The following is a 24,843-nucleotide window of genomic DNA, read 5'->3' as shown; positions in this document are numbered from 1 at the left end:
AGTATCTCACAACCATGTGAGAATGGACCCTGATAAGATTCAAGCAATTGTAGAATGGCCTACGCCAACTACAGTACATGATGTACGAAGTTTCCTTGGCCTCTGTTCTTATTATCAGCGATTCATTCGAGCTTTTCCCGCGATAGCAGATCCCCTCCATGACCTGACAAAGAAGCGGATTCCATTCCATTGGGGGTCTGGACAAAAACAAGCTTTCGAAAAGCTTAAGTATCTACTCAGTCACGGACCTGTTCTCATCGTCCCTGATCTTCGCAAACCTTTCGAGGTATACTGCGATGCATCTGGAGATTGTGTAGGAGCAGTTTTGAACCAAGAGGGTCACGCGATAGCCTATGAAAGTCGGCGCCTTAAAGATGCAGAGTTGCATGCCTCCATATACGAAAAAGAGCTAATGGCAGTAATTCATGCTCTTTCCATTTGGAAACACTATCTATTAGGAGCTGATTTTATTATCAAGACAGATCATCAAAGTCTTCGCTACTTTCTCACACAGAGAAAGTTATCAGAAAAGCAGATGAGATGGGCCAACTTTCTTTCAATGTTTCATTTTCAGATTTTACACACTTCTGGAACAAAGAATGCAGTTGCAGATGCTCTCTCCAGGCGTCCAAAGATCAATGCACTAACAACAATTTATCATGAGGAACTAGAATCTCTCAGCGAGATGTATCCTCAAGATCCAGACTTCGCCACAGTTTGGGCAGATCTTCAAGGTGGTCACCCAAAGCCACCTTATTCTATCAGGGATAATACACTCTATCGTCAACAAGCAATATGCATAGCTCAGCCCTTACGACAAAAGGTGATGGATGAAGCACATAATTCTCCTTATGCCGGGCATCGGGGAATTGCTTCCACCACTAGTGCCCTTGAAAGGTATTTCTTTTGGCCAACACTCCGTGCGGACATTGAAAAACATGTACGTGAGTGTTTAGTCTGCCAAAAGGTAAAATATGACAGACATAAAGTTTATGGCAAGCTTCAGCCGTTCCCTGTGCCTAACACGCCATGGGAAAGTATTGCCATGGATTTTATTACGAATCTTCCTCGATCCAAGAATGGAAATGATGCAATCTGGACTCTAGTAGACAGATTCAGTAAGCAAGCCCATTTTCTTCCAGTAAAGAAGACGATCAAAGCTGATCACATGGCTAGAATATTTCTAGCTCAGATTTTTAAACACCATGGATTGCCAAAGACTATTGTGAGCGACAGAGATCCCCGCATGACTAGTCTATTTTGGCAGGCATTGTTCGAAAACTTGGGAACTAAGCTTGATTTTTCATCAACTTATCATCCTCAAACAGATGGTCAAAGCGAAATCGCTAATGCCACTGTTTTAGATCTCCTCAAGTGCTATGTTTCGGAACGACAATCCGAATGGGAACAGTACTTACCAATAGTTGAGTTTGCGTATAATAATACCATACATTCCTTAACTGGTAAAGCCCCTTTCGAAATTATTTATGGGAAGCCACTCTTACTTCCTATTATGGTGACCAAAGAAAACATCTTCGCCGCAGATGAATTTGTGCACAATATTGATATTGCCCATCAACAAGTAAAGCAAGCGATTCTTCGTACTCAAGAGCAACAGAAGAGAAAAGCAGACAAGCACAGAAGGAATCTCAATCTTGAAAAAGGACAATATGTCCTACTTCGGTTTGAGAAAGCTAGATTGAAAAAGCGGGTCGGCAAAGGGAAAGTTGTCAAACTTTCCCATAGATTTTACGGCCCTTTCAAAATTACAGATAAAGTCAATGATGTGACTTTCAGATTGGATTTGCCTTCTAACTGGCGCATCCACAATGCTTTTCATGTCAGTCTCCTCCGATCATATGTTGGACCTCCTCCAGTGACGCCTGTACAAGAAGATCCTCCAGAAGTCGAAGAGACTGAGGAAATCCTTCAACCTGAACAGATAATACACCACTGGGAGAGACAACTCAAGTCTACATCGAAATTATTTAGTCAAGTTCAAGAATTACACTCCTTTAGATGCAAAGTGGATGACTCAGTCCGATCTTAAGGACTACCCTGACATCTTGCACAGTTATGTTGACGCTCTACAGTTGAGGTCAACTGTTTAGAACCAAGAGGGATGTAACTAAGTCAGACTTTGTAAATAATTAATTTATTTACGAGAACAGAATCATCTAATTAGTTGTGTGTACACCAGAATAGACCTAGCAGTTCTAAGGCCTCAGGTGAGCCTAAATGCGGGCCACAACACCTCAGAGGGACCTTAGCAAAAATTACCCTGAAGCCCTAGTGATTGAGAAATCGAGTCTTCAGAAAGGGGTAAGCAGTAGCCTCAGATTTTATGCTCAGGAAAAATACGCGCGTCAGTACAAGCACATGAATGAGATGGGGTCCTTAGAACAGTGACCTTAAGGCTAATAAAGCTAATAAAGCCTTAGGGTAAGTTTCGTTAAATTAAATTTAATGGTCCGTGCCCGGGCAGGCGGCTGGACAAGTGTGAACAGGTAAAGGCGGTGCAGTGCCAGTGCGGCATTGCGCCGGCAGACCTTTGGTGTTCTCATAAAAGAATCATTGGTAGCATTTGTTAGTTAGTTACACATTTTTAATAAATGAACTAGAAGTTTTTAAAGTCAAAAGTTGAATGGTTTTTAAGTTTTTAAAGTAAGTGTGCCACTTGGCACACTTACCAATGCAAACTAACTCTCTCACTCTCACTCTCACTCTCACCCTCTCTCTCTTCCTAGCGCCCCCTCTCCCTGATGGCTATTTAGCAACCCCCCCTCCCCCATTTTCAGGGATGGCAGTGCACCTACCCCCCCTAATGTGAGCGTGCTCTACGCGGTGGAGCCCTCCATTGAAGCTTGAGAGCAGCCCCTTGCGACATATGTGGTAGCCTTGTGCTCCCATTGTCAAGAACAAGGGATCTCACAGTCATAGACACCTTCTGGTGAAGTTTCATCGCGAGAAGCTGCCGTAGACGCTCTCTTAGCAGAGTGCGGCTGCTGTAATTCTCTGTTTTCAGCCCCTAATCACCTCGATTAGGGCTGTTTTCAGCAGATCAGCCATAGAAATTCTCTTCTCTCTCCTTATCCTAAGTCTACATCAAGTTCGGCGCGATTCCATCGCGAAGAAGACCTGTGTTTCGGCGTAGGGTTGTGCACAGGTAAGAATTTCAGGTTATGTGCAGAAAATTACAGCAAGCATGTGCGTGTGCATTTTGCTTGTTTCTCTTTTGTGTTCGATGCATGAATGAATGAGCATGAAGGCAACACATAACGGAAGATGGACTCTCCTCTGTGAGAGCTTTCGATGAGCTGTTTTGGAAGATAGACTCTCTTTTCGAGAGCTTCCAACCAGTCTCGCAGAAGAGGGGAAATCCCCTAAGCAGAAAGAAAGTGGAAATACTTTCTCAGTCAGTAGTCAGAACAGAACAGAAGAAAGAATAGAGGACGGGCGTATGCCCCGTTCCTGTGCTTGTAAAGATTCTCCCTTAGTAATAAAGATATTCTCTTTATGGGGGGAGACCAGCCCATCTTCTGGTCCCCAATGGAGTGTCAAGTTTTCTCTCTCCCTCTAATTCTCTTGAGTATTTGAAGTGCAATTAAACGTCAGTTTACGCTTCCGTATTTTTGTGACATCCTCCCCAATCTTCAGCTGCTTAAATGTTTCTTGAGTGAATTTATGCCCAATGTTCTTTGGATCTCTCAGCATAGGCTGTCGAGAAGCTCTCTGTTACTCCATCACTTCCTTTTAGCAAAGGTGTCGCCACTGGCCTCACCTTCTTTGCAACAGATTTATATTTTGTCTCTACTTGGACTTCAACTGCTTCGCCCAAATCCTCCTTTATATGTGTAAGTGCCTCATATATATCTAATTCTTCATACATGTCGATTGAATACACTTTAATGATGTCCGTTCCACTTTGTAACCTATATTTCTTGATCTCCTCTAGCTCTGACATAGTATCCACATAGGAGACCTCTTCAAAGATTCCTGAAATAACATTATCCGGTTCAAGCACATCACATCCTTGCAATTCATTTTGAATACTTGAAAATATTGTTTTTCCCAATTAGGTAGCTCATTAAACTTCCTGTATGACACCGAACCCTCAGATGTTAATCCCAAAAACCCCGAAGAGAAAGTTTCTTTTTGCAAGAGCTTCCTCTCCTCCGTACCACCATAGTCCCACTCTATAGTGGCACCCCGAGAAAATCCTATGAAAACCTGTGTTCTTTAAACTCTTTGCGTATCTTCGGCAATGGATGATCACGTAGGCTATCTTTGTTACTGGCATGATCTACACACACAATCAAAAATTGAACATCTCTTTTACTATCCCTGCTTCGGATCCTTGCATAAGCTAAGCCATCATCTAACACCTTTGTTTCCATGAGCATAGCCGTAATGTAGGGGCTGTCCCAATATGAGTGGATAGGATGAATGCTCCTGTCCCAATATGAGTGGATAGGATGAATGCTCCTGTATAAAAATGTTTTGTGCATCACAAACATCCCAATAGTTACCTTAACATTTGCACATGCACTATTAAATCGCCTGGAAGCATGTTGGCAGCTCGAATTTGCCAACCGTGGTCCACATCAATAGGCCATTTCCCTTTTTGATGCAAGCTCTTTGCCATAAGATTGATTTCTGACCCATGGTCCACAAGTGCTAAAACGGACTCGTCAATGTCCCCAAGCTTCACAATGGTTCCTGCAAGAATGAATAATAGTAGCATCCATCTTACCATCATACTTACTGAAAGTCAACTTCTCCGTGACTGGGTTGTTGGAGTCCGAATCTCGGCTTGCGCCACTTGATGAACCACCAACATCTTTGATCGGCTCGGGTTTCGAGGCAAGAACCTGTCGGACCAACTCTTGCATGCATAGTTCTCTCTGTGCCTCACGCTCGGCCTCCAAGGCCGCTCGTCTTCCTTTGGTCGCCTCCTTTCTTTGTGCTTTTCTTTCTTTTCGTTCCTCGGCCGCCAAGCGCGCTTCGCGGTCCAAGGTTCCTGTCTGGTTTGGTGTTCACGCTCCATGGCAACGCGATTCGCTTCTTGTTGTTGTGCCATCGTATCCATCATCGACTTGACCAAAGCCTCCATAGGATTTGGTACAATCCGTGGCGTAGATGGGGAAGGAGGAGGGTCCGAAAAACCTCCTTGGTGGTGAGATTCTTCTTCGCTACTTTCATGCCCATCACCTCCATGCAAAGTATCCATTCCGCTTCGGGTGATGATCATACACTGAAGTCGTGGGTTCTTAAGTTTACGAGGAGCTTGGGTTCTTGTGGGTCTTGGGGTCTTGAGTCCTTGAGGTTCTTGAGGGTCTTGAGGTTCTTGAGGTTGATCTTTAGCTTGTCATCTGTGTTAGAGAAGGATCTTCTCTTCACCCAAGCAATACTCTTCCCTACGGAAGCACCCCTTGGCGGCCTTGCGCTCACACCAAGGTTGCTTTTTCCCACCTCACGTTGATTGGTCGGCCGCTAAGTGCACGGTCTGCTCGCAATGAGTAAGAAGAGAGCAAGGGGAGGCTGGACAAGACCTTTTTTTTGGGTTTTCTGTCACTCTTCAAAAACACGATTAGGAATCGAAACGCCCAAGAGGACTTGGGTTACGTGCGACTGCAACAAGCAAAAAAATTATGTGGGTCTTGTGGTTCTTTCCTTGAGTGATACAGAACACTACCAAAGCTCTGATACCAATGTAAGGTGCAACGGAAGTGAATGTTGAACTTTGCTCAAGATGAGTGCTCCGAACTATGCTCAAGGTTCCTTTTACTTACGGAAGGGAGAGCCTTCCGTCCTTTAATGAGAGAGTGCAAGTGATCACAAACAAAGTGGATAAACACTGTGAATGAAGGTGTTGAGACTGAGAGATAGAGAGAGAAGAATACAACACCAAACAAGTTGTCAAACCCTCCTCCAAGGGCCCCTCTCTCGATGGCGAGAGAGGTCTATGCTATTGATTGCACAAATCTGGTACAAGACACTGATGCAAGTCGTGAGGCTATGATGCAATGTGGATCTAAGTCTGTAGACGACGAGAGCGGCGACGACGACTGCTGAAAATGCTATCTTCTGACTGATCTGCTGAATTGCTTCTGGAATCGCTGAGTTCTGCTGCTACTAAACGCCGAGTTCTGCTGCTGCAAACTGCTGCCTTTGTTGGTTCAAAAAACGCTGCCCTTGCTGGTTTGAAAACGCTGGATTTTCTGCAGGTGCAAAACGTGTTCAAACGCTGATCTACCGTCCCTTCAAACGCTGAAGTTTAGGGCAGAAAACGCCAAGGCTTAAGGGCTGAAAACGATGAGGTTCTTTGGGGGTGGTTCTTGCTTGAGAGAGAGTAAGAGAGATGCCTGCCGCAAGTTGCTTGCCTGTGCACTTCTTCCTCTTCTGCCAGATCAGATAAGCCTAGCGATAGGTTTTCTTTTATATTGCCTTGGCTCATTTGCCCTACCCAGTTCCCAACAAAAATCACTTAAAAATAATATGTGAAAAATGGCTAAAATAGGGAAAATAGTTTAATGCACTGGAAAATGCTCCCGATGGATTCTGATGGTAATGTTGATGATCATGTTCTGTGAAAACAAAGGATATGCATCTACTCTAAGTGCCTGGGTATGTACGGTCTGCGAACAGACTCACAAAAGTGCCAGAACACTTCCTAAGCTAGGTTAACTGAACCCTTGTCATGAAGTAGCTTGTCCACATGCACATAGGGTTAGATGTGCACGTGACATCCCGACCTGGCAAATCTGGAGTCAAGACACTCGCAGCTTTGGGCTTGGGAAAGCCGCCTCTTGGTACGAGTGCAGTGGGATCAGGGAGTGAGGTTTTGGCGAGATCCTTTCTCTTTAGTCAATCACCCAGGGACCCCTTTCTTCCAGTACAGAGCTCGCTTGGGGCACCACATACTAACAGCATAGAGAGAGGCTCGCCCTGCTGCAGCACTTCACTGGATGGAGGAGGATCTTACAACCATAGTTACCTGGAACGCGGAACGGGAACGGCGACGAGATCCCCGCGGAACGGGGGAACGGCTAGGGGTCCGGAACGGGAACGGCGCGGAACGGGAGGTATAAAAAACACCCAAATAGTGCATTTTTTAGCTCCCTGTGTTTAAATACAAGGAGTATTAGAGTGCTTTGACTCTAATACTCACAAAAAACTCGTTTTGAAGACCATTCAACCTTGCTATGACTAGATGATGAGAGAGAGAGAGAGAGAGAGAGAGAGAGAGAGAAATGAAATGAAATGAAATGATATATTAACGTCTACAAAAGGCCAAAATGACCTATGAGACCAACTGATTACAATGATGAGTCTAGTACCAAGTCTGGGTACAAACAAAGAAAACTACAAAACAAGGAAACTCATAGGAGTGCTACCGACTCCTATGGGTGGCTGGTAGGCTGATCAATGGTATCATGCCATAAAGGTACAAAGTGGGGATAAATGTCACCATGATACAATATAACAGTAGCATGAAGCCTATCATGATCGACACTCTAGGTGTCGTGCTAGAACCCTGTGGAGAGAGACGGAGAGGGAGAGATGTAACAAACTGCTGACGTGTCAAAGCCTAAAGAATGGAGTCAACGTACACATGTGGCCGAGGGGCCTAAACCCTAATGTCTGCCAGAAACCCTAACTGCCGAAACCCTAATGCTGGAAACCCTAACCCTAAAACCTGCAAACCCTAATTTTTGCCAGAAACCCTAACCCTAACCCTAAGGCAGCAAACAAATTCTGAAAATTGCGCTGACATGATGACGTGGCAGGCTGTACGGATTTCCGCGTTTTGCGTTGATTGATGACGTGGCAGGCTGTACGGATTTCCGTAAATTGCGCTAGCACCTTTTTGGCTTTGCTTTTGAACCAGAAGCTTTTGAGTTTTAAAGGCTTTTTACTATAAGCCAAGGGCCTTTAAATATGAGGCTAGGGCTCATTCTCTGGCATGCTTCCTGGAGAAGGTGCAGAGTCTGGAGTATCGGCTTGTACTTTGATGATGCAATATAAAGAAATACCGAAAGGGGCGCCAAGGTTTGGGGCCAATACTCTCTGGGGTGGAATTCCGCCACTCCGTGTCGCGTGTCGTCTCTCTCTTTCAGTTCAGTTGTTATTGAAGTGCTAAAAGTCTGTTCGGTCTGTTCTTTTCTATTGGCACGTGGTGCCCGCCTTGTGACAAGAGATTTGAGAGAGTGGGAGGGAGAGGAAGAGAGCTTGAAGGCTTGAAGCCTTGAGCCTTGAGAGAGTGAGTCTTGAGAGGGAGAGATCTTGAGAGTGTGAGAGGGAGAGAGCTTGAGCCTTGAGGATTAGCTTGTGGAGAGAAAGGGGGAGGGGGGTGCATTTTATGAGTCCTTGAGGCCTTGCACACTTCAAAAAGAAGAACAAACATTTACTTCAATTTTTCAATTTTTGCCAAATTTGTTTGTAGCCGTTGGCCATTCTAGGGGCGTTCCGGAACGTTCCAGGGGCGTTCCGGAACGGCCGTTCCGGTTTGCACTGGCCACCCGAAACGTCAGACGTTCCGGGACGTTTTGGAACATTCGGGAAGGAAACTGCCCCTCGGAACGTCGGAACAGGGGCTAGGGGGCGTTCCTCGGTAACTCTGCTTACAACAGAGTACTTGGCAAGGTTCTGGGAGCTCCTGTGGGATAGCAGACAATCGAGGAGAGTTACCATGTATCAATGGCTAGGTGCATAGAGCTACTGCTATTGGGAGTTAGTCGGTATACAGCCGCAACCTGGCACCATGTGCAACCTCTGGCCACACAGTGGAGACTCAATGTAACTGTTTGTGGGACTGCCCCATGGCACAGCAAGTTTGGCTTCGGATTCTTCAACTAATGCCAGCACTTTCCACAATTTGATCAGGCATGGGCAAAGGTTGGAGTAACCGAGGAGTCTTATGCCGATCATCAAGAAATCTTTGATCTTACTTAATCGTAAGTTCGGTGGGAGAGACTTGTTAACGCGCATTCCCGATGCCTCACAATGTTGCCTATTGACTATTTTCTTATTTTTCGAGTAATTTTGTAAGGTGCAATGGAAATGAATGTTGAACTTTGCTTCAAATGAGTGCTCCGAACTGTGCTCAGGGTTCCTTTTACTTATGGAAGATAGAGCCTTCCGTTCCCTTAGTGAGAGAGTGCAAATGATCACAAACAAAGTGAATGACACTGTGAATGAATGTGCTGAGAGAGAGAGAGAGAGAGAGAGAGAAGAATACGACACCAGACGGTTCTCAAACCCTCCTCCAAAGACTCCCCTCTCTATAGCGAGAGAGGTCTATGCTATTGATTGCACAAATCTGATACAATGGTCTAGATGCAATGGACTTGCCGACGATGTCGACGACAATGATGACGACGACGAGGACGCGCTGAAATCTTAAAACGCTAGGACTGATATCTGCAAATGCTGACTTTCTACTGAATTCTAACATTGTGTCGGCGAGGACGGCGATGGCGATGACGCGACGATGATGCGCTGAAAATGCAGATGCTGAAATCTGCGGACAGTGGGCAGAAATTGAAAACGCTGGCTGATCTGACCGGGCGGATTCTGTTGTGTCTAAGTGCTGAAAACTGAAAGCGTTCATGCTAGGGCTTCATCTGTCGCTGGGAATCTGCAATTTGATCCGCTGTTGGTTGGAAACGCTAGGTCATTTGCCGGTCTTACTGAGAAGATGCATTGTAAGTTGGTGGATTTTCGTTGCCTCTTCTACCAGAAAGTGCTAGCGCTAGGTTTCTTTTATAGATGCTTAGCAAAATTTGCCCTACTCAGTTTCCCAACAATGTCACTTATTAATAATAAGTGAAAAATTAATTAAAATAGAGAAAATAGATTTTGTGCACTGTAAAATACTCATGATGGGTACTGACTATCATGTTGATGATCATGTTGTGTGCAACCAGAGGATATGCAACTACTCTAAGTGCCTGGACATGCACGGCCTACGCACAGGCTCACAAAGGTGCCAGAACACTTCCTAAGCTAGTGTTCTTAAGCTGACCTGAACCCTAGACCTGAAGTAGCTTGTTCACATACACATAGGGTTAGATGTGCACGTGACATCCCCTCCTTTTCAACGTGAGGTACTGGTATCGAACTGTATGGCATCGAGGGAGTGCGCCAACAACTTCTGGAATCCTAGCAAGGACTCTTCGCCGGCCCACTCTGATGCGCGGGTCGTGCGATGCTTGAACTTCATAAAGGTCTACAATGCTTGCTTCCTTGGGCCGCGCCGAAAGCGACACAAAGGAATCTGTGGCTGCTTCATTGCTCCAACTTCGGCTTTGGTCGTGCGTCTACCTTCTTTAAGAATCTCCGAGGAGGAAAATTCCCGAAACCACTTCCAGCACAAAATCATAAACATACCCATTCCATGTAAGAGTGATTGGAAAAACACTATGCTTTCTAAATGATTGTGCATGCAATTGAGATAAGTAACGGAGTACCAAACCGTACACCAATTTTCACATGCAAAAAGTGAGATCGAATCTTGACTTTTCGGTCTAAACCTATCAACTGTAGCAAATTACAATGAAAATGCCAATGCGTGATGGAAGAGACATGGAATGTGAATTCTTTCTTGTGCTCTTTCTGAGACTGTGTCATGCCAAGGAAGAGACATGGAATGTGAATTCCTTGAATGCAAACTTTTTTTCATTTCGTGAGTGATCCGCATACATCCGAGCTCATCCGTGAGTGAATCATGTGCATCGTACAATATGGCATTAAAGACGGTGACAAAAATACAAGAAACTGTCACCAATGAAACACTCGAACAATGCGTGCTGACTAATCATGCGAACAAACAATACTTCCTGAGTGGGTTCTTTGGACCTCGAATCGAGAGCCAAGATCGGTTCTTCATGATTGATCGTATCTGCAATGAGGTTAGCTTCACTAGAAAAAGCATCATCTAAACCATCATCCTTGTGAACAATCACATCTCTATTATGCAAAACATGTGTGTCATACTGTGGAAAAGGAATGACTGAGAGAGTCTCCTTTTCTTGATCTTTCTCGAATTCCATTTCATGTGCCTTTTCTTGTTCTTTGTCATGCAACAAATCATGCTTCTCTAGAATGAGACTACGTGTTTTATCCTCGTCCAAAACATGAGAGTGAGATTATTGATATAGATGGAATCTTAGTGTCACATTGAAGAACCACGAAAGGTGCTCCTTCAACAGCGAGATTGAGAGTGTTTTCTTTCTAACAAAATTGTGGATTATGACCTTTAAACCACTTAATGCCAAAAAACACGTCGTATCCTGAAAGAGGAGAAATCAAAAACTTTCGACGAAAACGGACATTTTGAATGGACACAGTCACATCAGAACATTCATGCGTAAACGAAGAGTGCATGCCAGGAGCAAAACCAGAGGCCTCAATGGGATCAATGGGTCAAGCTTCTAAACGTGCGCTCTTCAAGAGAGTCGCTAATCACATCATGCATACTGCCAGAATCAAAGAAGACCACAATGCGTTGACCATTCACATAACCATAACAATGCATGAGAGATGCATCGTCATGATCGTGAGAAACTTGGGACACATTAGTGTGCTATTTGATTGCATTAATAGAAGATGTAAATTATGTGGGTTCCTTTGTGGGTTCTTTAGGCAATCTCGTCTTATGTGACCCTTAGTGTGACATTGATAACATCTTCCTTCCTTAGATTAAATGGCTTGTTCTTCTGACGTTATGTATCCTCCTATAATTCCTTGTGTGGCTTTTTCATATGGGGTGAGCTTAGGTTTAGCAAGTGTGTTAGCTTTACCCTTAAATTCATTTTGAGAGTTCTTTTTATGAAGGATTAGAGGAAGATTGGCTAGAACCGTTCTTACCATTCTAACCGTTCTGTGGGTTCTGAGGAGTCTGAGAGGTACTCTAAGAAGACTTGTTCCCCTTAGGCTTTCCTTTGTTGTGCTTCATCTTTTAGGAGAGAGCAATTGCTACTCCCTTGTTGAGATCCACAGGGTCAAAGACTTCTACATCAAACTTGATGTATTCGTTCAACCCGAAAAGGAATGCCTCTTTGCGCTCATCATCCGATTTGCATAATTGGGTGCCAAGATGCAAACACGGTTAGAAAAAGACATGACTAGCATACCATTTGCTTGAGATTGTGCCAATCTTCTTTCAACCGCGCTAGGTACTGAGGAGGCATAAACCGCGCCTTGAGCTTGTCTTGGAAGTTGACCCAATTGAAGGAAAGGGGCACGCCTTCTTCGGCTTCCTCTAGGTGTGCGATCAACTGTGCCTCTTGCCATGCGTGGTACCAATTAATGGCATCACCGGTAAGGTACATGGCTGCCGTCAAAACCTTGCTATTCCCTGTCTTCTTAGTTGTCGCAAAATAAGCATTAAATTGATGCAACTAAGAATGAATAACACTAGCATCCATCTTACCGTCATACTTACTGAATGTCAACTTCTCTATGACGGGGTTGTTGGAGTCCGAATCTCTGCTTGTGCTACCTGATGAACTACCAATATCTTTGACCTGCTCAGGCTTTGAGGTGAGCACCTATAGGACCAACTCTTGCATGCGTTGGTCTCTCTACACCTCACACTCTAACTCCAAGGCCACTCGTCTGTCTTCGGCCGCTATACGTTGGCCTTTGTGCGCTTGCTCACGCTCACGCTCCAAGGCTACCCTTTTTTCTTCGGTCGCCAAGCGCGGTTGCTCGCGCTCACGCTCCAAGGCTAACCGTCGTTCTTCGCGCTCGCGATCCAAGTCTGCCTTTCGTTCCTCAGCCGCCAAGCGCGCTTGATCACACTCGCGATCCAAGGTGGCGCGTTGCGCCTCTTATTGTAACATCATGTCCATCATTGTTTTGACCCAAGCCTCCATAGGATTTGGTGCAAACAGTGGCGTAGATGGGGAAGGGGAAGGCTCGGAAAAACCCCTTGTTGGGGAAAATTCTTCTTCGCCACCTCCATGCTCATCACCTTCACGCAAAGTATCCATTCCGCTTCGGGTGATGACCATACACTGAGATCTTGGGTACTTAAGTTCACGAGGAACTTGGGTTCTTGTGGTTTTTTTGGTTCTTGAGTCCTTGAGGTCTTGATGTTCTTGAGGTTCTTGAGTTCTTTCTTTAGCTTGCAATCTGTGTTAGGAAAGGCTTTTCTCTTATCCGAGCTCGACTCTTCCCTGCGGGCGTACCCCTTGGCGGCCTTGCACTCACACCAAGGTTGCTTTTTCCCACCTCACGTCGGTTGGCCGGCCGCTAAGTGCACGGTCCGCTCTCAATGAGTGAAAAGAGGAACAAGGTGAGGCTTGACAAGCCCTTCTTTCTAGGGTTACCTATCACTCTTCAAAAACACAATTAGGAATTGACTCGCCCAAGTGAACTTGGGTTACGTGCGACTGCAACAAGCAAAAAAAAATTATTGTGGTTCTTTCCTTGAGTAATACAAAACACTGCCAAAGCTATGATACCAATGTAAGGTGCAGCGGAAATGAATGTTGAACTTCGCTCCAGATGAGTGCTCCGAACTGTGCTCAAGGGTTCCTTTTACATACGGAAGGGAGAGCCTTCCGTTCCCTTAGTGAGAGAGTGCAAATGATCACAAACAAAGTGAATGACATTGTGAATGAAGGTGTTGAGATAGAGAGAGAGAGAGAGAGAGAGAGAGAGAGAAGAATACGACACCAGACCGTTCTCAAACCCTTCTCCAAGGACCTCCCTCTCTCTGGCGAGAGAGGTCTATGCTATTGATTGCACAAATCTCGTACAATGGTCTAGATGCAATGGACTTGCCGACGATGTCGACGACAAGGACGGGCTGAAATCTGCAAATGCTGACTTTTTGCTGAATTCTGACATTGTGTCGGCGAGGACGACAATGGCGACGACGCGACGACGATGCGCTGAAAACGCAGATGCTGAAACCTGCGGACAGCGGGCTGAAACTGAAAACGTTGGTTGATCTGACCGTGCGGCAAGAATCTACTGCGGGTAGGTGAGACCTGCGAGGCTAGGGACGGGATCTGCTGTGTCTAAGTGTAGAAAACTGAAAACGTTGATCCTGGGGCTTGATCTGTCGCCGGGAATCTGCAAAACGCTGATGCTATCTGCAAAAACGCTAGGCTGAATCTGGGATCTGCAAAACGCCAAGGCTGATCTGATAAATCTGAAAACGCTAGCCTCGACTGTTGCCAAAACGCTGGTCTTGATTTGCTGTTGGCTGGAAACGTTAGGTCACCTGCCTGTCTTGCTGAGAAGGTGCATTGTAAGTTGGTTGACTTATGTTGCCTCTTTTGCCAGAAAATGCTAGCGCTAGGTTTCTTTTATAGATGCTTAACGAAATTGCCCTACCCAGTTTCCCAACAAAGTCACTTATTATTACCCTGCATGTCTTGCTGAGAAGGTGCACTGTAAGTTGATTGACTTAAGTTGCCTCTTCTGCCAGAAAGTGCTAGCGCTAGGTTTCTTTTATAGATGCTTAGCAAAATTGCCCTACCCAGTTTCCCAACAAAGTCACTTATTAATAATAAGTGAAAAATGGATAAAAAAAGGGAAAATGGATTTCTGTGCACTTTAAAATACTCGTGATGGGTACTGACTGTCATGCTGATGATCATGCTGTGTGCAACCAGAGGATATGCAACTACTCGTGCCTGGACATGCACGGCATGCGCACAAGCTCACAAAGGTGCCAGAACACTTCCTAAGCTGACTTGAACCCTAGACCTGAGGTAGCTTGTCCACATGCACATAGGATTAGATGTGCACATGACAAATTTCTATTTAATATTTGAATGTGTGCACTTGAGAATTGTTAAGTTAGGAACTGTAGATCGGTTCACCATCAGGAATGTACATCTCTAATGTGTCATATCATGGGTGACATTAGGCATCATAGAGGACTTGTTCCATAAGTTTTTTTTTTCCCGACACGCCAGAGGGCCAAAGGGGGAGGTAATTATCCCTTCCAAATATTAGTCATGTTTCATAGTCAACCAAGAGCCGCGCGTAGGCATCACCATGGCCACGTAATTGATGCATCATGTGCTGGGAACGACGAAGAGAACTCGTAGCAACCAGCTAGGAACCTCCTCCTCGGGTGACCCACCCTAGGAGGAGGATGCACTCTGAGTGTCCAAGGGCAAGAGCCCTAGCAACATGAACACCAGGTGAGCACAAGGTGTCCCTCTAGAGTGTAACCCAACCGGGGATTTGAACCCACAACCCATAGATTGAGAGGCCAAAGCCTTACCGTTAGACGAACTCTTGGGGGACGTTCCGTAAGTTTGGTGGGAGATACTGGGTAATGGGTATTCCCGATGCATCATAGGATAGGTGACATGAGTATCAAATAGGGAATACTCCGTTGGTCTGAGGAGGAAATTTGAATTGGAAGAATTACGCGTAAAGATGCAAGCACATGAATAAAGATGGATTCTGAGAAGCTTTGAATAAAAGCAGGATGTTTTTTTGTGCTTTCCAAGAAAGTAGATGCTTTTCCACGAGGGAATCTATGTCTGCATTGCATCTATGCTGAGGTTGCATCCACGGACGCGTAGGGAGTGCTATGTAAGCATTGGTTTTCAGCTCATAAGTTTTAACTTAGTTTTAAACAGGTTCACACAATTTTTTAATTTGTCCAATTGGCCACTTTTTAAGTGGGCAGCCCTCTATAAAAAGAGCATTACAAAGGAGGAGCCCCAGCCCTGCCTATTTTGGTAGAACTCGACCCCTCTTTCCCTTTGCTTGACGTGCACCCCAAGGCCCCTCTATTTCAGCCTGTTGCGCCCCAGAAAAAGCAAGGAGCCCTCTCCTCGTGCTATTCATGCGAGTCCCCAACACCTATAAAAGCAAGACTAGGCGCCCAATCTGCAAAAGAATTGCATGCACTAGAAGAATGGAGGACTCTGCTGCGACAGCCCAACATGTGTCCGAAGGTTGCTTTTTGTGCCGGGAGCAACAGGTGATGAGTTATGTATGAGATCTATGAGTGTTTGCTTTTGTGCTTGTGTTTTGCAAGTACTCCATCTTTAAGAATGGAGCAAGGAGGCTTCGGCTTACGCTCGGGGATTCCGGAAACGGAATCGGGGACGGTTTGCAAAGCTTCCATGCTTTGAGAACAAACCAAAAGGTATCTGAGTTGAGAGCTAGTTCCTCAAGTTCCTACATGGGAAGGAAATGAGCATCGAGTCTGAGATCTAGAACATAGAGGTTCACTCCGGTTCTTGTGCCTGCAAAAAGATTCTCCCCATGATAAAGATTCTCTCTAAGGGGGGGAACCAGCCCATCTTCTCGTCCCCAACTATGTGTCAATCTTCTCCCTCTCAAGTTCTATTTAAATTCAACATTCTAATTGTCGTGTGCTATCCCCGTTTGTGACAGTGGTATCACCTCTCTTTTTCTACAAAGGAGGTCGAATCTAAGAAGGAACAAGAAGAAAAGCATAGCTAACATTGTAGTACTTAAACCCCTTGGAGCGCCCAAGATGGTGCCTATCCCAAGGGGAAGTAAAAACTGTAACATGAGACACCTGCAGGCAATTACAAGGGCCAAGGCCAAGTAGGAGAGAAGAAGCACCAAAGCCTCTGAAAGATAGGCACCTCCAAACTGCTACAAAGAGGAAAACCCGGTTGGTGACGGATGGGAGAGAAAAGGCTGACAAGGACGACCAAGACTGCTTCTGCAAAAGGTGCCCATCCAGGAGGACGAAGAGGAAGTGAAAAGACCAAGTACCTGCTAAACAGCACACCACTGCAAGAGGAAGCCAGTAAGGTCGGTGTCGAAAGCTGGCAGAGCAACCACTAGCAAAGCAAGGAACCACAAATGCCATGAAGAAAACCAAGTAGACTGCGGTTCAACCACCAGGTAGCCGATAGTAGGCACCACCACAAGAGGAAGACAGCAAGTCGGGGTCAAAAGCCCACAGAGCAATCAAAAGCAGCATGCCATGTCATCCTTCTATGACACCAAAGTAGTCCAACATCAAGCATAGCTATTTCCAGCCGAAGACCAAGTCAGAACTGAGCCATCATCACATCCCTCATAAGCTCCATGAGGAGCAAACGAGAGCCTTGAATCCTATAAAAGAGTAGAATGAAACAACGGAACCAGGCGCCGGTATGTCATATACTCATTTATCGGTTTGCTCATCATCCAAAATGCATCTTAGCATGAGAATAAGGTACGACCACTTTGATACCACCAGCGTCCTGTTCAGATCCAGCACTTGGCTGTAGCTCATACTTCCAAGAAATCGTAAAAATACCTGGCTAAATGAATGCTAGAGAGAAGGAAGGTAGAAAAAATTGAAAGACGCTGCCTGCCACGTTACTTGCTTGTTTACAATAAGCTGTTCTTGGTAGCCACTGTTTTGAAACTAGAAGATCGTTATTATTCTAAGGGGGATAGCTGATCAGCAAGCTTAACACTCAATGCAAAGATGACCTGCAAGTAACCACCCATTAACACGAAAGGAAACTATTCTACAACAAGAGCTGCAGTGGACTCATTATTCAACTAACCATGAGGCGTGCAAGGCACCCTTTTGCTCCATCTGAGACAAAAACATCTGACGGCTTTACTCCAAGTCCTTTGTATAGAACTTCCACAATCTGAGTTCTTAAGGACTGCAAAAAGGTAGCCATGTGAATTACAACTGCACTTGAATAATAATTTCCTTATTGGCAACATAAAGACGCATGAAGACAACAGAAACACACCTCTGGCCCATGATGAGTAGTATAACCAGAAAAACCTTCCCGCGTGGACAAGCCATGTGCAAACTATATTGAAGAATTTGATGTTATAGCATGCAAGGAAAATATAACAGCAAAAGCCTATGCACACACCTGCTCCATGACTGACGTAATGATTTGTGGAATGGGTTCCGATGCATCCCCAATAGAAAGGCTAATCAGCTTCTCATTAGGATGGACATTATTGTGTGCTAGAACCTTCGCACGAAGCTGGAAACCGAATTGGAAGTCCATTGATTCTAACGTACTGTAATGCCTTGAAACCAACCAAAGGGCCAAAGAAAGTGCTGTTCCTCTCACCTTGGAGAAAAACAACTCCGATTCACAATTACTCAGAAGTTCGCTTCGTTCCACACCACTTGGAAAGCCTAAAGAGAGCCATCAACTTTTATGCATGCCGAAGATACTACAATAGCAGTCACAGAATAAAACTGCAATTGGAAGAAAATATACCAACCTTTCGCCATGGTAGAACAATGAAGACAGTAGAGGCTCTCACAAGCGTAAAACTTCCTGCATGTTCAGTTACTTCACTATGCGGAAGTGCCATAAGACCTTTGAACTTAAGCATTCAAACATCCTCTATATCATGCATAGATTGACTATGTACTACATCATCCCCATCCAACAGTGTGGAACAAGGCAGAGCAATATATGCTCCCCCACTAGACAGGCAGATATGCACACAAATATGCCCACAATAGACAAAGCATATATATTTGCACGCGCATGGAAACAGTAAAAAAGTGTGTGTGTGTGTGTGTGTGTGTGTGTGAGAGAGAGAGAGAGAGAGAGAGAGAAAGAGAGAGAGAACCAGTTTCAGGCTTCAATTCTCATGCCCGAGCTGCTGTCGAGGCTGAAAATGAAGCTAAAGCTGAAGCTGACGAAGTTGCCAAATTCCAATGGCTTCCTTGCTGCCCATGATCAAAAGCTGTGCCGGCTCCGGGGTCCCTCTCATATCAGGGCAGCTAAAGTTTGAAGGCACGAGTGATAACTATTAACGTCACGAGTGCTAAGAGCCCCGTCTCTTAGGTGCCCCCACACGGAGGGGGGTAATCTATAATTTCAGGATAGAGCTTTTTTAGGAACCAATGGAAAAAGGAGAGCATTGAAAATCTATGGGTTTCTAGAGAAAAATCTTACACTAAAATCCTCCAAATTTAACCAATTTCTTTCAAGGCGACCCTCAAAACTAGCCAATAATTTTTGCACAAAAATCCTCCAAATTTAACCGATTTACTTTAAGGCGACCCTCAAAACTAGCCGGGATTCTTTTTTCCCTTTAAAAATAAACTAAAGGCCGATTTCCCGTGGACATTGTCTCTAACCTCAAGCTATGTGTTGACAAGCAATTATGGCTTTGGAATTCTTCAAATGCACTTTTTCGCGACTTCTAAGGATTTTTGGCCTGTAGAAGGCCATAGGAGAAGGTTGAGAGAATGTGCAAATTTTGAGTTGTTGTTGACACATAGTGTGCTGATGATGGACATGTATCTTCTTTGGTTGAAAAGGAAAGTTTTATAAACAGTATATCTTTATTTTATATACTAAATGGGTCTTGTGTTGATGATGGACATATATCCTTTTTGGTTGAAAAGGAACGTTTTATAAACATTATATCTTCCTTTTATTTTTGGCCTGCTAAAGGCCTTAGTGCACTACTAGTATGTGACCCGCGCGTTGCTGCGGCCAAAGAAACATCGCTTCTATTCTTGTAGGGATATCTTCTCTTCCAAGTGAAACACTATCAATACTCTATTCCTACATGTATATTCTATTGCATTTCTAAAAGTAATGCATTACACAACCTCTTGAAGATTCTAACAAACATAAATATATGTAAGATTATACAAAGCATTCTTTGATACCAAGCTTGGGAGCTTCTCATAGATATTGTTTTTCATAAGATGCTAGCCCTTGTTCAAAAAACTTAGGAGTGCTCTACTTCTATTGTGGTAGAGAGAGAGAGAGAGAGAGAGAGAGAGAGAGAGAGAGTCTCCTCCTTCTAGTATATCTTGGTTTAGCAATGCTGCCAATGTTAATCATATAGATTAAGTAAGTTAGCATGATATGAAGAGATAAAAGCCGTTTGGAATCAGTTTAACACTAAAGCTTTTTTTGAAAATGAAGTGCGTTCTAGGATTGGTCTCAACCATAGGAACACAATTGAATTCAATATTTCTCTACTCCACTCTCTTACTTACTTCTATCATTGCATCTTTCTTATGAGCATGACATGGTAGAAGTGTACATTATAACTTCTTATATGGGAAGAAGACCATCTTTCCCTTGGTCTACGTAGAGTTGACAAAAGTGCTACCAAGTTGAGAAGTACAAACTGGGTAAGCCAGCAAGTTTTTAAAGATGAAGGCCTATAATTGCTACAGTGTGTAATTATGAAACTTTTCATGTCTAAGAGTAGAATTGTGAAAATATAAGAGCTCATAGTTTCCAATGTACCGCTTCAAGTTTCAAAGAGATGAGATTACTTTCTTTTCATATTAAGAATGTGATTACATCTATGATGCTCTCTAGATGCTTCTCTTGGATCTCTATCTATGTTCACAAGCATGGTAATGGTTTATGTCATCACCTAATCAGAATAATACATAAGCATCTTAGTATGATAAGGTGCACACTATTTGTTCATATACACTTTCACATCATTTGCATCTTAAAATGTGATAGAAATGAAAGCAAAGTAAAGTTGCTCAATTGTTTATTTTGATAGGAGTTTTGACCATTATGCTAAACTGAAGGACGTGGTGTAAAATTGAGGTTGTGACTAAAATCATGCATGCCATTGATGTCTATCTATTTTTATTTTCTAATTACAAAACCATATTCCTCTTTGAGAGAGCAGATTGTATTCAACCAGCTTGAGCCTATTTCCTTGCGCACAATCTATACTATACCAACCATTTGGCTTAATTGTTGCTCTGTTAATTAAAGGTGTGATTGGACATTGAGGCAATGTAGGACAACCTCTTTTTGTGTACACATTAGGTTCCTTGAAAATTTGAGAATATGAGTATCATACCTTACTTGAGTATACACAAACACACACACACACACACATGTATATATGTGTGTGTGTATATATATTTATATATTTATATATTTATATATTTATTATATTTATTATATATATATATATATATATATATATATATATATACACACACACACACACACATATATATATATATGTATATGTATACATGCATACATATACATATGTGTGTGTGTGTGTGTGTGTATATATGTATACATATATATATTCTTATATCGAAGATTTGTCACAAAGGTTTTGAAGCCTCTAGTTCTTGTTATAGTACAATAACTATGACGGCCAAAACTTTTATGCTCCCTTCGTGCCCCACCCCCCGAAACTCTCTCTCTCTCTCTCTCTCTCTCTCTCTCTCTCTCACACACACACACACACACACACACAAGCATATTAGATGGATAGCAGTTTGCATGGAGCTCATGTGTGCATACACATATGACTTGTCATCGTGGTATAGTAGTTGAAAAATTGGCAGTGCGGTTTAAGTGACGACCTCAAGTAAATGCATGAAAAGGATGAGCAACCTTCTTTTTTCAATCTCTGTAAAGAAAAGTATAGATGGCTATGATTGGTCTCTCTCTCTCTCTCTCTCTCTCTCTCTCTCTCTCTCTCTCTCTCTCTCTCTCTCTAGTAGTTGAAAAATTGGCAGTGCGGTTGAAGTGATGACCTCAAGTCAATGCATGAAAAGGATGAACAAACTTCTTTATCTCTGTAAAGAAAAGTATAGATGGCTATGATTGGTCTCTCTCTCTCTCTCTCTCTCTCTCTCTCTCTCTCTCTCTCTCTCTCTCTCTCTAAGGTCTTAAACTTGAGACCATCGAATAGATCTTTGAGATCTCATTTGATCGCTCCTACAACATTTTAAATTCTTCTTTTTTCAAGGTGTGTGTGTGTGTGAGAGAGAGAGAGAGAGAGAGAGAGAGAGAGAGAGAATAATAATAATAATAATAATAATAATTAATTTTTTAATTCAATAGGAACATTCCTAGAAGATATATATGGCAACTTGGGTGAGAATAAAGTTATTTTTGGAATAATAATAATAATTTTATTTTTTTTAATCCGATAGGAACAATTGTAGAAGATATATATGGCAACTTGGGTGAGAATAAAGTTATTTTTGTTTTATCTTCTCTCTCTCTCTCTCTCCTTTCCATAGATATTCAAGTGTTAAAGACTTGTTGTGTAACTTAGCGTCTTTTTTAGATTGTTCTTAGACCTTGGGCAAGCTAGGGTTGTGCTTAAGGTGGGAACCTGGCCCAAGCTTGAGGTGCTTTTCATGATTGGTGACTAAGGTGCTTGAGGTGCTTGTCATGCTTGATGAGTAAGGTGCTTGAGGTGCTTGTCATGCTTGCTAACTAAGGTGCTTGATGTTATGAGCGTGTATAGAGCTAGAAGAGAGCAAGAGGAGGCGCTCACAATGTACAAGAACTTGGATTTGATGATAAGTTTAATATTGATTACAAGACTTAATACTTTATTAAGAGCTAGATACAAGACTTGGATTACATGACTTGAGTACAAGACAAGGCTTGATTGCAAGGACAAGACTTGAACATAAGAACTAGAAGAGAGATTTCCTCATAGGATCCTCACAACTGGTGTTGGCAAGACTGAGGGGCTTGTGGCCCAAGACCCCTATTTATACTAGTGCTTGAGGAGGTTACTTGAGGAGGTTAGGACTTTCTAGGTTCTTCTTGAGAAGGTTAGAATCTTCTAGAACCTTCTTAATCCTTCAAGTTCTTCTAGAACCTTCTGGATCCTTCTTCAACTTTCTAGAGCTTTCCAGAAACTTCTAGATTCTTCCATAATCTTCTCCAAGCTTCTAGAACCTTCTAGATCCTTCTAGTTCTTCTAGAACCTTCTGGATCCTTCTTCAACTTTCTAGAGCTTTCCAAAAACTTCTAGATTCTTTCGGATTTTCTCCAAGCTTCTAGAAACTTCTTGATCCTTCTAGATTCGTCTAGAGCCTCTGGATCCTTCTACAACCTTCTAGATCCTTCTTCAACTTTCTAGAGCTTTCCAGAAACTTATAGATTCTTCTCCATGTTTCTAGAAACTTCTAGATTCTTCTAGAGCCTTCTAGCGATAATGTAGGCGATGACATAGGTAGCGACTGACTCTCAAGCATCCACGACATTACCCCCTCCTTTAGCGACGAGTTCCACGAGGAGCTGTGGTGTTCCTTGAGTTGGGCTTCCATGGATTTTGTTGATGGAACTCTTGGACTTTGAGAGATGCATGTTGTAGATTGTGTGTTGGTTCCCAGGTTCGTTCACTAACATCATAGCCTTTCCAATGCACCAAGTACTGTAACCTGCCACGTGAAACTCAAGAATCTAGGACTTTCTCGACCTCATATTCGTCATGGCCTTGAATCTCAACCGGAGGAGGTGGTTGTAGGGCTCTTCCTAGGATCTTAGATGTGTGACAAGGTTCTAGGACTGAGACATGAAAGACCGGATGGATTTTCATGGATGAGGGCAATCGGAGTCGATAGGTGACTGGATTGACTTGACGGATAATTTTAAACGGGCCAAGCCTTCGATAATCAAGCTTTTGACAGGGACAAGATGAAACGCAGATCACGTCGGAGAAGCCACACTTTATCCCCTTCTTTGTATTTCGGATGCTGCATGCGATGGAGATCTGCGCTTTCCTTATACTTGGATTGAGCTTCTTTTATATGAATCGTAAGTTCTTTGTGAATTGCAAATAATTGTTGTGTAAGATGAATAGCAGCTGGATTCTTGACTTGATAGTGTCTGTGGATATCCTGTTTGGGATGTTGACCATAATTAGCAAAGGATGGAATGTGACGGATGGAGGCATGAAAACTGTTATTATAGGAGAATTTTGCTAGCGCTAGGAGCTCGACCCAATTATCTTGGTGATAATTGATAGTACAGCGGAGATACTGTTCCAAAACTTGATTTACTCTCTCTGTTTGTCCATCACTTTGTGGGTGATTGGCTGAGGAGAGGTTGATTTGTACTCCGAGTAGCTTGAATAAGCTTTTCCAAAAGCTAGAGATGAATTGTTGGCCTCGATCAAAAACTATGTCATCTGGTAATCCGTGATAATGATAGATATGTTGTAGAAAGAGTTTGGTCGTACCTTCGCTGGTGATGGTTTTAGTGGTTGGACTGAAGTGTGCCATTTTTGTAAACCGATCCACGACTACTAAAATGGAGTCAAATCCTTGTGACAAGGGTAGCTCTATAATGAAATCCATGGAGATAGATGACCATGGTTTGGTTGGAATGGGCAAGGGATGGAGTAACCCATGAGGACGATGACGAGGGGCCTTTGATCTATTGCAAGTGTCACAAGTGCCTACATACTCCTTGACAAGCTTCCACATTTGAGGCCACCAAAAGTCACGGGAGAGAAGCTCAATTGTCTTATTAACCCCAAAATGCCCTGCTGATGGAAGATCATGCCGTTGCTCAAGTACCTCCAAGCGTGTTGGTCATGGCGGCATATAGAGAAGACCCTTATAGTAAAATAGTCCATCAATTTCTTGAAAGTCCTCATTAACCTCTTGTCCTTGTAGTTGTTGTCTAATATTCTGAGCAAGTGGGTCTTTGGCAATTTGCGTTTTCACCTTAGAAAGAAAAGTCGAATCTTAAGGAGCTTGGCTCATGGTGGCGTTTAGCTTAAGCTGCTCAGGTTTCAAAATCACTGACTCTTGTTGATCAAATGCTGCGTCGCCTTCTTTAGGTGCAAGGTAGGATCTTCTTGATAAGGCATCTGGCTTAGCTTGTTGACGGCCAGGTCTATAAGAGATAAGAAAATCAAACCTTGATAGGATACCACTCCACCTAGCTTGGCGACGATTCAAGACGCGGGATGTCATGAAGTATTCCAAATTCTTGTGATCTGTATAGACAGTGACCTTATGAGGAGCTCCTTCAAGTAGGTGACGCCCCTACTTGGGATAGAATAGTGCCAAGGGCAAAATCTGAAGCGTCTGTTTCTAGGATGAAAGGCTTTGTAGGATCTACATGAATTAGA

The 24,843-nt window shown here is 43.5% G+C and overlaps 1 protein-coding gene across 1 annotated transcript in view; it reads right to left on the bottom strand.

Annotated features, from left to right (window-relative positions):
• The window catches only part of LOC147425489 (LL-diaminopimelate aminotransferase, chloroplastic-like), a 37,591-nt gene extending 18,826 nt beyond the window's left edge, over positions 1 to 18,765 (bottom strand). Inside the window, exons 1-6 of the mRNA XM_086500325.1 lie at positions 18,571 to 18,765; positions 18,214 to 18,269; positions 18,057 to 18,124; positions 17,850 to 17,966; positions 17,721 to 17,783; positions 17,523 to 17,627 (exon numbers count right to left, since the gene is read on the bottom strand). Coding sequence (XP_086356451.1) covers positions 17,523 to 17,627; positions 17,721 to 17,783; positions 17,850 to 17,966; positions 18,057 to 18,124; positions 18,214 to 18,223 — 363 coding nt within the window. The 5' untranslated portion in view covers positions 18,224 to 18,269; positions 18,571 to 18,765. The remainder of the gene's footprint in view (positions 1 to 17,522; positions 17,628 to 17,720; positions 17,784 to 17,849; positions 17,967 to 18,056; positions 18,125 to 18,213; positions 18,270 to 18,570) is intronic.
• Between the last annotated feature and the right edge of the window lie 6,078 nt (positions 18,766 to 24,843).

Source organism: Adiantum capillus-veneris, chromosome 25, assembly GCF_014529385.1.
Source record: "Adiantum capillus-veneris isolate H3 chromosome 25, ASM1452938v2, whole genome shotgun sequence".
In the NCBI taxonomy this organism is placed as follows: domain Eukaryota; kingdom Viridiplantae; phylum Streptophyta; class Polypodiopsida; order Polypodiales; family Pteridaceae; genus Adiantum; species Adiantum capillus-veneris.
This window is presented reverse-complemented; position numbering and strand designations above follow the sequence as displayed.